The sequence below is a fragment of the Brassica napus genome, chromosome A2 (genome assembly GCF_020379485.1).
Source record: "Brassica napus cultivar Da-Ae chromosome A2, Da-Ae, whole genome shotgun sequence".
NCBI classification, from domain to species: domain Eukaryota; kingdom Viridiplantae; phylum Streptophyta; class Magnoliopsida; order Brassicales; family Brassicaceae; genus Brassica; species Brassica napus.
The window spans coordinates 21,473,707-21,489,703 of record NC_063435.1 but is presented as its reverse complement, the minus strand read 5'-3'; the positions used below and the strand labels follow the sequence as shown (position 1 = coordinate 21,489,703).

General features: G+C 33.7%; 1 protein-coding gene across 1 annotated transcript; it reads left to right on the top strand.

Moving 5' to 3' along the window:
• The first annotated feature begins 10,251 nt into the window (after window positions 1-10,251).
• On the top strand, window positions 10,252-13,735 carry LOC125584551 (deoxycytidine kinase-like). Its single transcript, XM_048753239.1, has 3 exons — window positions 10,252-10,344; window positions 11,360-11,503; window positions 11,572-13,735. Exons 1-3 carry the CDS (start codon window positions 10,252-10,254, stop codon window positions 12,007-12,009), a joined length of 675 nt encoding a protein of 224 aa, XP_048609196.1. The 3' UTR covers window positions 12,010-13,735.
• The last annotated feature ends 2,262 nt before the right edge of the window (window positions 13,736-15,997 follow it).

Genomic DNA, 15,997 nt, shown 5'->3' with positions numbered 1-15,997 from the left:
TTGAGTGAGTGTGCATGTTATAACTCTTATCATGAAACACAGACGACAGAAACAAGTTTTGGATTGGGTAACAAATTGTGAATTCAGCTTTCAGTATGAAGACTACATGGCTTTGGTTCAAACAATCAAAATGTTAGAGAGGAAGGAAATAAGATACTAGAAGCAAAAGAAGGTTGTTAGGCACACAAAAAATGACAAAGTGAAAACGAATTTAACATACTTACTCGCCATTTTCGTAAGGCCTATAATATATAGTTAAGGTTCGTTACCTCGTTGAATGATATCTGCACATAAGGCATGATAAATTAAGAAATTTTTTAATGAGGATCACAAATTATATACCATGAACTTGAACGTATCATCGCATCTATTTTAGTAGAAGTACATTTAGAAAATGTTTGAAAACATAAATAACAATAAAAAAAAAGAAATATAATATTGTTTGAAAACATGGATAACAATATTAAAAAAAAATAAGTAGTGAGATTATTTTATTAAAAAAAAAATTAGAAGTCCATTATATTATTCAAAAACTATATATTTGGACTAGCATTAAAATATACGAAAATAGTCCAATCTAATTAACTAAAAACATCATTTGTCTAAAATAATTATAAAACAAATTTAAAATTTATATACATATTTCAAATCAAAATATTAATTTAAAGTTAATTTATATAAAAAAATTGATTAAAAATATCCATATATTCAAAAATATTTACTAAAATATTTTCCAATTGCAATTATTAAAAACATGTTTTAAATATATATAAGAAAAATAAAATATGATCGTACGTATAAAATACTATTAATTATATGAAAATTAATAGTATTTTAAAATTTTAAAATATAATATATATGATATATTTATATGATCGTACATATAAAATAGGGAAATACTCTAGGATCTCTCTAAAAACGTTTTTGTCACAAATATAGACCCTAATGATCAAAATCACTAAAATGTTTCATTAAAGAGGTAAATATACATATATACCCCTAGGGTTAACTAATCCAAACATTAGGGTTTAGAGTCAATGGGTGGGGATTTGAGATTGAGATTTAAAATTTTATAAAACAAAAAATAAATATTAAAAATTTGAAAAAAGTTTCAAAAAGTATTTTCGAATTACAAAAACAGAATTAGAAAAAAAATTTAAAAAACAATAAAATAAAATAAAAATTTATAAAAAAGTTGGAATTTGAAAACATATATTCTTAAACTATAAAAAAATTTTTTTTTTTTTAGTTTTTATATATATATATATCTAGAGTATTAGGATCATTTTACCTATTAAATGAAAAAATTTAGTCATTTTTCTCCTTGGGATCTTTTTTTGTGATCAAAACTTGAAAATGGTTTATTTAATAGAATTGCCCAATAAAATACTATTAGGAGTTTTTGCAAATATGACTAAAAATTTGAAGTCAAATACAAAACTAACCCATGTTTTTTTTGGGAACTTTGACTTGTCTCTTTAACCCCCAAAGTTCAGATTATTCACGAAAATGCCATTACTTTTTTAATTTTTTTTCTTTTCAAAAATGCATATTTTACTATATCACTCTCATCTTCCTCAAGTATTCACAATATTACCATTGCCATCAATACACCAACCACCATGAACAACCAATTTCAACCTCTTAATGCACCTAAGAATCGATTTACACTCTTTCTTTCTCAATTCTTGTGAACTAAAAACAACATCTCTTTCACTTTCTCTCCATATTCATCCAAAAAACTCAAGATTTTGATTCTAAAATTTTTATGGTTCATAGAGCCATTGAAGCTTACGATTCTTGGTGAGTCACTTTTGTTAGAGATTATGGGTGCCTGGAGAAGATTTATGTGTGCTAAACAAGTTATCTCACTGGTTTAAACTATGAAATCAGTTTTTTTTTCCAGATCTGTTTGTCCAGATGACTTAAATAGAAATCTTCTGGTCAATGCAGAGGTTATTTTTGCAATTGACTTTTAAAAGTGTTTTTATAGACGACTTACATAGAAGTCGTCCATCTTTGTTTGTTAAAAAAAAATTCGAGACGACTTACACGGGTTAGTTTTGCATTTGAGCGTATTGTGTCAGAAATTTGATTTTTCTTGGACGACTTACACGTAAGTCGTCGAGTAGAAAATTAAAAAAAATCAATATTTTGTTATACCGGGACAGCTTACATGGAAGTCGTCTCATGTTAGTTTTGCAATTGAAAAATAAAACAAAAAAATATATATTATTTTTAGACAACTTACACGGAAGTCGACCGTCCGACAACTTACATGGAAGTCGTCCAAGATAAGAAAGGTTTGACCAGAATCTCAGAATAAAATCATGGACGACTTCAATGGAAGCCGTCTAAGATAATTCGTTAAGGAAAAGTCAAATTTCTGACACAATCCGGTTAAATGCAAAAATAACCCGTTTTCCCTAGACGACTTACATGTAAGTTGTCTCGGATTTTTTTTTAACAAACAAAGATGGACGACTTCCATGTAAGTCATCTAGGTTAAAAATCATTTGCAAAACTAACCTAAATGGATGACTTCCTTGAAGTCTGCCAGACGACCTCCATGGAAGTCGTCTGCGTTAATGTTTAATAAACTTTCATTTTCTCTAAAACTATAAAGAATTTTTAACATTTTCTTGTTAATTCATGTATATTAATCAATATTTTAGCTAGTGAATGAAATTTATAACTTAATTTGTGATATTTATGAGGTTACCAACATTCATATTTATTAAAGTTTCTTGCTGATCCGAGAAGACTTCTGTGGAAGTCTTCTACGCTAGTTTTTGAATAACTTGTATTTTTAAGATTATTAAGTAACTTCAAGATATGTAAAACTCATATTTTCAAAATATGTTTTCTCCCTTAGTTTTACTGAATTTGACTAAGTTTTTCAACACAAACTTGTAAAAATTGTGATATGTTTTGACTAGTTACTATTGTTTGTATCCATCTCTTAAGTATGCACCAATGATGATTATTGTTATGAGTGGATAAAATAATTTTTTCTTAAAATGTTGTATCAATGACTTAAGTATCATTATTATTATATGCATCAATGATTTTTTTTTGCTATGAGTGAGTAGAATGGTTAAAATGATTCTTAATATGTTGTATCAATGACTTAAGTATCATTATTATTATATGCATCAATGATGATTTTTGCTAGAAAACTTCCCAAAAGACTTCTAATGAAAATGTTATATCTTTGGACTTATGTAATGGTTTATCTTTTGTGAATTTGACTAAGTGTTCTTGAGAATTTTTTTTCCCTTAGTTGTAATAAATTTGATTAATTTTTTTTTATTATTCTGCTTTGATATTGAAGTTGTATCAATAACTTCAATTATGTCAAGTAATTTTGGCAAGACAATATTGTGGAATATGAACATATTAACCAATTTTTTTATTAATATCTCTTCAAATTTACAAAAAAAAAATCACAACTAAAGGAGTACACATGCAAATCACAAAACATACCAGAAACAAAACTATTATAGATCATTCATCTACAAAGACAAGTTTGGACTCCACTTGATATGGAAGAAAACTCCGTCAGAAAACTTCCAGGAAGTCTCCAGAACTCTTCTAACACATTATATTTTAGAAAACTTTGGAAGACTTATGGGAAGTCTTCTCGAAAATCTTCTTAAATATAATGTGCTAGAAGACTTCCAAGAAGTCTTCCATAAGACTTCCGAGAAGTCTAGACTTTCGAAAAGTCTTCTAGCGCATTATATTTTAGAAGACTTCTTATAAATCTTTCAAAGTCTGCTCCACATCTGAAAAACATGCATTTTAAAAAAAATTGTTCAAATGGCTTAAAAACAAAAAAAAAAATGAGTGGAAGATTAAATAGATCTACTTTTATAGAACATACAAAGTATATATCCAAATGGAAGATGAGAACCATCTGGTTAAAAACGTGCAACAAAAAGATAGATTAGTGAAAAAGACATGAGACAAAAATGAAAAATTCATATAAAGTTTGGTGTTTTCAAGTCAAAGAGATTAGAATGGGTTTGGAGAGTTTTAGTTTGGGAAAAATGTAAGAACTTTATACAACATGAAGTTACCAAATGAAGAAAAATCAGACATAAAAACTTACCAAAACGCTCAGATCTGTTATGAAATGGAGACATGTGAGAAGACTCCATCAGAAGACTTTCAGGTAAGTCGTCCTGGAAGTCTTCTAGCCCATTATATTTTAAACGACTAACAGGTAAGTCGTCCCAGAAGTTTTCCAGATCTGAAAAACATGTATATCCAAATCCAAATCTGAAAAACCTGCATATCCAAAAACGTTCAAATGGTTTTAAAACAGAAAAAATGAGTGGAAGATTAGATATATCTACCTTTATAGAACACACAAAAAAATTACATATCTAAAATTAATAGATCTACCTTTAAATTAATGGAAGATGAGAATCATGTGATGAAAATCCTGTAAAACAAGATAAACTAGTAATAAAGACATGAGACAAAAACATAAATTGATATAAGTTTGGTGTTTATAAGTTCAAAGAGAGAGGTTGGAGAGTATTAGAATGGGGAACATACCATTTTTGTTGCAGCCATTTGAGAGGAAGAGATAGACTGTGTAAATTTTTATTTATATATGTTGACAAGAATTCCAATAAGGTTAAATATTATTGATTCAGAAGACTTTCAAGTAATTCTTCTAATAGAAGACTTACTTGTAAGTCGCCCAGAAGATTTCAATATTTTTAGCGGGAAACTAAAATATTTTTAGCGGTAAACTAAAATATTTTTAGTGTGAGTTTGAAGACTTTCAAAGAAGATTTATAATCGCTAGACGACTTACTTGTTAGTCGTCAAGACCCTAAACATAATCCCTAAACTAAATTAACTAACTAAACACTTCATAAAATCAAATTAAACTTAAAAAATATTTACTATACACAGAAATAAACACATATAGGTAAAATTTAATTTTTCAAAAAATATTTAAGCTTTCCAAAATCTAACCCTAAGAATACATACAATACTACAACATATGTTGTCAAACCCTAAACCAAAGAATATCACGATTAACTACTTTCACTTATCTATGCTGAAAACTATTCAATTTTTTATATCTTAATTTATATTACTTAAACTTGTTTATAATTACATGATTTTAATTTTTCATTTGTCAAAATATTTTTTAAAAAATTTAAAAATTATTTTTAAGATCAACTACACCAAAAGACTTCCGTGGAAGTGAAAGTCGTCTAGACGACTTACAGTATATAAGAAGACTCAGACGACTTTCCAGGGCTATATTTATAAAAATGAGTTCTGTTTTTTTGTTTGGTCACAAGGGGTTGGCTGTAATTTCACAAGGCTTTTAGGTTAGTTTTGCATTTGATTCAAGTTTGAGTATAGTTTTGTATTTAGAATCATGTTTTGAGTCATATTTGGCAAATCCCCCATACTATTAATTATATGATTACTTATATGATGGTACATATAAAATACAATTAGTTATATGATGACACATGTATGATATACTATATAATAGTGACACCAAAAATAAATAGCAACATATTTTTGAAACAAAATATGAAATATTATATAATACTTATAAAAAAGATATTTACTATAAAACAATAATATAACACTGTCTACTTAAAACAAATATATACTTATATAAAAGATAAAGTAAACATTCGTGTGGGTGCATGGGTCAAAATCTAGTAAGACTTAAGATTCAAGCTCAACTTCTGCATCATTTGAATGGTTTAATATGTAATTGTATCTGAAAACAATCCAAACTAAGGGTTTGGGTATTCCAGTCCAAGCAAGATTCTCAAGCTTAATCAACAGTATAGGATAAGATCAGAGAGAAAGAGATGAACGCAGCTGGTGTTTAACTTCATAATGATTTCACGCTGTTAACTCATTTGTACACACATCCATTATCTCAGCTTAGCCAACTGTACATTTTGTAACAAACTGCAAGATCTAGGCTCTATCTTGGCAGAGAAGTACCAGCAATAGAATAGGATTTAAGCCTATAACTAGGTCTTCTATTTCATAAGGTTCTAAACAATCGAGCAAGCAAGGAGAACTTACTCCTCACTGCACTGAACGAGCTCACTGCACTCGGATTGAGAAAAAGAGAAGGAAGAAAGTATGGTAATCAAACCAGACTCCTTTTTACCATAAAGAATAGTAATCATATTTCATTCCTTGTTACCAAATCTCTTGCCAATGATAGGCCGAACATCATCAGCAACAGCCAAAGTCTCCAAGAAAGGAACTATAGTAATCAAACCATCATCAGTTGGATGATCATATGAATAGTAACATGTCAGGTATGAACGGAGATAAAGTCTTACCAGTTTTAAGAATGATATCCAGCAAGATGAAGATGCAAGTGGAGCTTGTAGATGTCAATAGTCTTTCGTGACTAACTAGACGACGAAGTCACTGATGCTGGATGCATTAGTCGTTACTACATAAGGCATGCGGAGTGGTGGGTTACCATGTGGATGCAAGATATGCTGAGATGGAGAAGGATAAACTGAGGGTTTATGTCTTGACGTAGTCGTTGACGTAGTTGCTAAGTCAGTGTGTGTCAGAGAGTGAACCAGGAGGCATGCGGAGTGGTAGAGACCATGTGGATGCAAGATGCTGAGCTGGCGTGGGATAAACTTGAGGAGCAAGTTTATACCATAGAGAAAAAGGCAAGAAATAAACTTGGGGAGCAAGTTTATGCCTTGAAGAATAAGTTCATTTCAAGAAAACGAAAGTGTACTTATTGATATGGAAGTTGTCCATATTCATGTTCCTTGGAGACTAGGGTTTCAGGAACGTGGAGATCACTATAAAAAAAACTATGGAGTCGTCTGTATTCCATAAGACACTGGCTATTATTATAGAGGAAGGGTGAAAATATCTTAGGAGTGTTCTTGGGTCTTGCGGAAGCAGTTGCTGAAATACTGACGAGAAAGAGACAAGTTTGGGTAGATTAGGAATCTTTCAGTAGCAGCTGTTAGGGTGTTAACAGGCTGTGTAAAGCTGATAAACAAGTCTTGTAATAAATTGTTTAGGCGATTTCTAATAAAGCATAGTTGGTTGCTTGTATCTATTTTGTCTCCTTGATTTATCTTCTGCATTACCCATATTCTGATAAACTAGCCTCGAATCTCTAATGGCTAGTTTAAGCTCGGGATCCAGTGATCGGCTTCTCTCGATCTCGTCGTCTTTGAAAGCAATGATCAGTTTCCGGTCAAGCTCCTTTAGAAAGTGGCTGAGGAAATTAACACGGACGTCTTCCCCACTGAAGCTAGGGAAAACATCGTACACACAAGTGCGAGAAGAGGAAGAAGAAGAAGAAGATAATGAGAGAGCCATAGAGACTGGGAGAGAGAGAGGAGCAAGATAATTTGAATGAAAAGAAGGAATTGGTGATTGATCTTCTGAAGAATGTTAAGAGCATATAACTTGGGAGATTGGAGTGTAGCACAACTTGACGGAAGTTTCCTATTTGTTGTCTTAGTTACGTCCACACACATATGTTTCTCTTCATCTTTTCTACATTATTGTATCTGTACTGTTTTCAGTATTAACATTTATTGGCTGCAAGTCTTGGACTTTTCAATGTAATTGTTTTTTCTTCTTTTTTGTGTTCTTCTACTAGTGCTCCAAGACTTTCAGTCGGGACAACATTAAGGATCAACATACATACTAATGAACCTTGTATCAATCGCAAACCACACAAATTTGAGGAAAAAAACCTCAGAAATTGATTAACAACCTTACTGAAATTGAGATACACATTGATAATCATCTGTGAGTGTGTCTGCTATAAGTCTTACTATCATCTACATGAATATAAACAAGCTTTGGATTGGGTAACAGATTATGAAACAGCTTCCAGTATGAAGATTACATGGCTTTGGTTCAAACAACCAAAAGGTTAAGAGAGGAAGGAAATAAGAAACCAGAAGCAAAAGAAGGTTGTTTAAGCAAAACAAAATGACTAGTAAAAAACGGATTTTAACATACTTACTCGACATTTCCTTATAAGCGTATAATAAAGTCAAGGTTCGTATACTTCGTTAGATGAAGTACCTGCCGGCAGTTGTCAATTATAGCCACTTTGGCTAATTCAAGACCCAGAACAGTTAAATTCTTCGTGTAAATTCCTTCGGAAAGAATGCATGAGTCACGATAAAAAACGCTGCGATATGAACTTTCCATTTGGGTCCAATATATCTAGAAGTTGTGATGCATAGATGATGTGGCTCGCAGTGAAGACAAGGACATGAAACAATTCTACCACCCTCTCTAAGAACTTGTAAAGGTGTGGCCTTTGTTTCACGTAGACCGCGTTCTCTTGCGTGTTGAAAAAGACTCTGAAGGAAAATCTGCACCATTGCAAGAGTCGAATGGACCAAAGTTTCTAAATTTGAAACAAAAATATATTTAGTTGTGTAGTGTTCTTCTACCTTTGATGATTTCATTTAAAAGTATGCAATTGATTTATTGCTAGGTTTCTTGCGAGTGATCTATCTATATATCTATCTATCTATCTAGACTCTAGATTATATTTGCGAAGTGATTTTGCTACATGTCATTTCTACAATCAATTTCACAAAACAAATATGACATGGCTACTAAAATTGATGACATGTCGTATAGCTTAATATGACATGGACAATTGCATTTAATTTTAATTTATATTTTTGGTAAACTTTTAAAATATGACAATAACTCATATATTACATTTAATGTCAATTTTATATTTTTGGAATTTTTTTTAGAATATGGGAATAACTCATAAATCATCATTAAAATAAATATATTTAAATATGGCATTATAAATTTCGAAATATAATTTAATTATATATTTTTAAATTATACAATTTTATTACTAAAATTTTCAAAAATGTATACAATTTTTTTTAGAAAAGTACAAAAATTTAATCGTAAAATCATTATTTTCTTATATATCTACAAATCTGAAAAATATTGTTTAATTTTAATTTTTGGTAATTATGCAACGTTTACAAATATAATTAATATATTTAATTAAAATAAATAGATAGAAAAATCTATCTAAGATTATAATTTCAAATATATACATGCATATTCTTAAATATAATTTTTATGTTTAATTAAATCAAATTTATGTTAAAATATTGATACAAAAATAAAATTTACAATATTAACCAAATTTTATTTTAAAATAAAATTTATATTTATCTGTTGAAAAATATTTAAATTTTTTTTACTGCACATGGTGCAGGAAGACACCTAGTCTATCTATATAAAAGATAGTTTATTCCCTTTCCATACGGACGAAACTCAGCGTTTCATTAAAACGCATATAATGGGCTTTCTTTGTTTATTGTGTGATGGGCTCTGAATTTTGGGCTTTCTTTGTTTATTGCGTGATGGGCTCTGAATTTTGGTCCCTGTGATGGCCCTCTAACCCTAATTGCTTGATCAGATATTTGCAGATGTCTCTTGCTTCCTGAGACGGCAATGGTTGACGTCTGAGCTTCCTTTCCTTGACTGAAATGGCCTGAGTTATGTAATTTTGTGTTTAATCCTATTAAGTCCATCGCCCACTACGATGTCTTCAATGCGTCATTCTTATCTCTGAGGCTGTGAATACTTCTCATTCCGAATTCATCCTCTCTTCGTATCTCTTACAAAATATCAGTTCAGGGTAGGTCTGGGCGTTCGAGTACCCGTTCGGGTTCGGATTGGGTATTTCAGATTTCGGTTCCATTTTGTAACACCTCCTAGGTCCCATTCTAATAAATTTACAAGTACGGATCGGATTCGGATATAACACTTCGGTTTCGGATCGGTTCGGATATATCCAAAGTAACCATATATCATTCGGATTCGGGTTATATCGGATCGGTTCGGGTATATTCAAAGTAAAATTTAAAATTTAAAAGTAAAACATAAGAAATATATCATTCTTTGTATATAATGGAGTATTTAAGGTGTTTATTTAAATTTTCAATACTTATTGTTAGATATCATATCCAAATAAATATGAAATTGAATATTTGAAGTACATATTTATGTTTCAAATATTTATATTATATATTAATTTGGACATTCGGATCGGTTTTCTTCGGATACTTTTTCGGGTTTTCGGGTTACCCATTCGGGTTCGGATATATTTTGTAACACCCTATAAGATCCATTGAGGTATTTTTTACATTTCGGATCGGATACGGATCGGGTGTTTCGGTATTTCGGTTTTCGGATTTTATGCCCAGCCCTAGTTCAGGGTGTTATGGCAAAAGCATTGAGAAAAGAAGATGCTATCATGCTGTTATGGTTGGAATACTTGCTGACAAAGAGGTAAGAGAGATTCACTTCTTCCCTTCTCTGGAACAAGTACCTACGAACTGATTTTGTTTTACTGCGCTTGAATATTTAGTACTGTCTATTAACTTCTATCTTTGGCTTTAATCTTATGTATTATTGGTTTTCTTATAGAGGATCAACTTGCTATTGCCAAATAGACTCCACATAGGCTCGGTTTGGGGTAAAACATGATCCATCACCATCAGCTTCTCTACTTGGTAATCACTAAGACAAAAGCCTAGCTGATGTTCCCGTTGAACAGTTGATTGAGAAAGCTGATGCCTTTGCTGCTGTCTTCCCAGGTTGGTTAAGAAGAGTTTTTTTTATTCATAAACATGCTCTCTCTCGACAGAAATGTTTTGGTTTATGTTTCAGCTAGAGCAGAAGTACGAGATTGTGAAGAAGTTGCAAGAACTGAAGCATATATGTAGGATGACTGGTGATGGATGCTCCTGCTTTGAAGAGAGCCAATATTGGTATCACTGTTGCTGCTGCTACAGATGCTGCATGAGGCGCTTCTGATATTGTTCTCACTAAGCCTTGACTGTATCTTTTCCCAAAGAATGATGAGCTATACAGTCAGATCTCTCTTTTAAGCTATAGTTTTCACTGTATCTTCTCTCTTCTCCAATCCCACTTTGTTTCCCATTTTGTTTTCAAACAGATTTATGCAGTCTCAATCACCATTTGTATAGTGGAAAGTGATCAACCTTGCATGAACATCAAATCTTCCTGTTTACTTTCTCTTTGTACCTCTTCTATAGTTTGGGTTCATGCTCATTGCTTTAATATGGATAGTGAGTTCTTTTCATTTTATAACTTCCTCCAAGTTACTTTTGGATTATATCTGGTCCGTTGTATCTTTGGTTTCCTGTGCTAACTAATGGCTTCTCCTGAGAGAAACTGGAATTCTGGATTTGTGCATTTTTAAATGTTAGGTATTTAGGCGTCGTTGTGTAATCCATTGACTTAAGTTTTGAGATTTTTAAGATCACCATGTCTTAATTAGGATGTGTTCTACTCTGAGCCTCAGAGGTATGCTTACACTTTCCAGAACTACATGTTCGTCACGAGGCTGATGCAGGAGAAAGAGTTTACTTCTGGGGTTAAGCCTCTTAGGTTGATGGAAAGGAGTGTCTTCAGTGACAGAATGGTAATAATTCGACAAAATGCGTTTCTTTTTTTAGATTATGTTGTGAAGTTAATGTGTTGTGTGTTTAGGTGTTTGTGAGAGCGGTTCATGAAGCGAAGTGGATGAACGAGATGGAGATAAGCATATACGACTGTTGGTTTGATCATGTAGTCTCCGCTTTACCTGGAGTTGTACCTGATGGGTTTATATACTTGAGGGCGATTCCTGACACTTGCCACAAGCGGATGATGCTTAGGAAACGAGCGGAAGAAGGTGGAGTGTCGCTGAAGTATCTGCAGGATCTGCACGAGAAGCATGAGAGCTGGCTCCTACCGTTTGACAGTGGAAACCATGGGGTGCTCTCTGTTAGTAAACCGTCTTTGCAGATGGATAACTCTCTCCATCCTGATATCAAGGACCGTGTCTTTTACTTGGAAATGAATCATATGCATTCTAGCATCCAGAAGGTAAAAGTTATCTCATTTTGTTTGTGTGCTAAATGTCTAAAGATAAGAGTTTGCTTATAGACTGGTTAATAATTGGTTTTGTAACAGGTCCCTGCTTTGTTTTTGGACTGTGAACCAAATATTGACTTCAGCAGAGATATTGAAGCAAAGAGACAGTAAGTTCTTACTAATATTAATGTCATCATAACTTGAGTTACTGATATGTTCTTGATTGGTATTGTTGAAGGTACACACGTAAAGTTGCTGAGTTCTTTGAGTTTGTGTAGAAGAACCAAGAAACGTCGCAAGAGCAGTCACCGTTGCTGATGCCTCCTCATAATGGAGGTCTCTGGATGGGACCAGAAGGGAAGCATGTCCCGGGTTTAGAACTCCCGTCTCTGGGTTTCAGGAAGGCCGTCTGCGTGAGACTGTCCCCCACTGTTTTGTTTGCTCGGAAGGAGCATTGTCAGGGTTATCATCGAATGTCAATACGTATGATCGGCTTTATGTTTGGTTTGTTTAAGGAAACTTCTCACTACGGCTTTTATACTCTCTCTTAGTTTAGTTATTAACCCTTTTGTGTAGAGAAAGATTTGATGATGTCTGGATAATTTTTATTCTTAATGTGTTTTGTTTCTTGAAATCTCTTATGGTCTGGAGTTTCATTTGTCTCTATATTAGTCCCTATCACAGCCAAACAAATATACATCAAAGGAGTATTTAAAGAAAAAGCGAAATGTGCTTGGTCGTACAAACACTGCATTTTCGTCCTATCCAGGTAAGAGGTCCGAGGTGGATCATGGTGTTACAGCTGCTTCGTCTTTGTAATCTCTTAGCGCAAGAAGCTTGAAACCCCTTAAGTGACATCACATGCCCTTTAACAATGTATGAAGTGTAGAAGCCGTAAAACCGGTTCGAGTTAAACGATAAATACGATGTTAAGGAAAAAATAGACGATTCAAAACCGAAATGGAAACGAAACCATGGAGTCGAGACGAATCTCTTTCCTTAACTCTTAATATTCACTCCGTTAGTGCGACGGATCTGTACGAATATGAGTCCAAGGATAAAACCATGTAAGGTTATCACGCAGCACTCGTGAAGAACCTCTACGAACTAATAATCTACGAAACACTCTCTAGACTTATGCGTAGGAGTTTTTGCTGGTATTTTGCTGGTATTTTGCTGTGAAAAAGTTAAGAAATGAATGAAGATGAGAGGCGATATTTAAAGAGACGGAGACGACCCACTTCCCGCAACAGCTGCTGCACGTGGGCGAGAATCTCGCGGAGATCGAGGGAAGTTGAGTTCCGAAACTTCTTCCTCAAGACTCTCTCTTATCTCGTTTAAAAACTTTCGAGAGGATAACATGCATGACGTTTTTATTTTCTAGACAAACTACTTGTCGTTTTAAATAAAATTGTATGCTGTTTTTTCCCGAAATAAATGGCAAAACGTTGGGCTTAACTTGGTCCAAAAAGAATAGTTCTTATCGGGCCAAAGGCCCTCCACCCAAGCCCAAGCCCAAGCCCAAGCCCAAGCCCAAGCCCACGCCGAGCCGAGCCGAGCCGAGCCGGCCGGACGGCGGCGGCGCGCGCGCGTGGGGAGCCATCTCTTCCTCTAAGCCGTTTGAAACAAGATAAGTGTAATAGCATATATATACAACTCATCCTTGGCTCTTGTAATCGATGTGGGATGTTTCCCAATCCTTCATTAACTTATATCATTTGCTTTGATAACAACTGGCCCATAGGCCCATTTCTTTTCACACTTTCATTAAACCCATTTGGTTTAAATTGATCCAACAATCCCCCACATGAATAGAAATGACTCTAAACATATAGACTAAATGCAGACTCGATAGACTCTAAAAAATATATACTTATTCTAATCCTGACTAGACTAGACAGACTTATCGAGAGTGTTTGCGAAAATTCACTGTGTTTGAGTTGGTGGCATTTTTAAGCCTTGAACCACTCATAGTTAATATCTGTCGGGTTTACTTTACCAGAAGGTGAACATGATGTCTTGAACCAACCGGTGTTTTATGTAAACCGAGACAACAGGCATAACGCAGCTTCATTTTCTCGTAGAACTTAGTTCTCTATTGTGTTCATTGTGGCCCTGAACTATTCCTGGTTTTCATGAGTGAACTTAGAGAATATAGCCTTGCATTCATTCTCCTAGAAACGGCCCCATTTCACACTCATTAGGTGATTGACCATGAAAAGTATTGAGTAATACTCCGCTTAGAAGCTATGGAATCATTAAAAGCTTATGCTTATCCTTTACACATTTGTTAGCACTTTTATCATCTTAGGAGCTGGGAAGAGACTACTTTGTCTCAAGTGCTTTGGTTAGATTCTGTTTGATTTTGTTTTCCCTTTGAACCTACGTCTTGGGATCTCCAGTCATGATAGGTAGGGTTGCAGTCAAGCATCCTCATTCGTTATAGGCTTTAAACCCATTCCTTTTGATGATTTAGCAACAACATCTCGTGGCAAACCTTTAGTAAATGGATCCGCTAGGTTGTCAGCCGATTTGATGTAGTCTATTGTGATTACACCAGTTGAGATAAGTTGTCTAATGGTTTTATGTCGTCTTCTGATGTGACGAGATTTACCATTGTAGAGATTATTCTCAGCCCGAGCTATAGCTGATTGACTATCACAATGTATGCGTATAGCTGGCACAGGTTTCTCCCACATAGGAATATCTTCCAAAAAATTTCTAAGCCATTCAGCTTCTTCTGCTGCTTTGTCTAAGGCTATGAACTCAGATTCCATGGTTGATCTGGCTAACACTGTTTGTTTGGTAGATTTCCATGATATTGCTGCTCCTCCTAGTGTAAAGACATATCCACTCGTGGATTTTGAGTTTTTAGAATCTGATATCCAGTTAGCATCACTGTATCCTTCTAAAACTGCTGGTTCTTTACCATAGTGAAGCCCAAAATCTTTGGTGTAGCGCAAGTAATTGAGTACCCTCGTTATAGCTTTCCAGTGTGTATGACCTGGATTACTTGTATATCGACTAAGTACGTTTACTGCATGCGCTAGATCTGGTCTAGTACAATTTGTCAAGTACATGAGACTTCCGATCACACGTGCATACTCGTTTTGTGAAACCGCTTCACCTGAATTCTTTGTCAAGTGCATTTGGGGATCTAACGGAGTTTTTGCCGTACTATTAGAGTAATTTTTAAATCTCTCTAATATTGTTTGAGCATAATGAGATTGGGTTAAGATAATTCCGTTTGAATTTCTTGTGACTTTAACCCCGAGAATTACATCTACTAATCCCAAGTCTTTCATCTCAAATGTCCCTTTGAGCATGTTCTTTGTTTGATTGATAATGTCTTTATTGCTTCCAATAATGAGCATATCATCTACATATAGACATAGCAAAACATACGCATTTTTGGTAGTTTTGTAGTATATGCATTTGTCACATTCATTTATTTTGAAACCATTTGACATCATTGTATTGTCAAATTTTTCGTGCCATTGTTTAGGAGCTTGTTTAAGCCCATAAAGTGACTTTACAAGTCGACATACTTTGTCTTCCTGTCCGGGAATGACAAAACCTTCAGGTTGTTTCATGTAAATTTCCTCTTCTAAATCACCATTTAGAAAAGCAGTTTTTACATCCATTTGATGGATTTCTAGGTCTCTTAAGGCTGCGATTGCTATCATCAGTCTTATTGATGTTATTCTCGTCACTGGAGAATATGTATCAAAATAGTTAAGGCCTTCCTTTTGTCGGAATCCTTGAACTACAAGCCTAGACTTGTATTTTCCACCAGGTTTGCGTGTCATTATCCATTTATTCCCTAATGCTTTGCAGCCAGGTGGTAAATCCGTTATGTAATACGTATAATTTTGCATAATCAAATCTAATGCACTCCTGACAGCTTCGTTCCAAAATGGAGCTTCTGGTGAAGCCATGGCTTCTGCCAAAGTTTTCGGAGCATTTTCTACTAAAAATGCCATTAGGAAATCTTTTCCAAAAGATTTTTCCTTTCGAGCTCTTTTGCTTCTTCGAGGTTCATCTTTTTCTTCATTTTCTG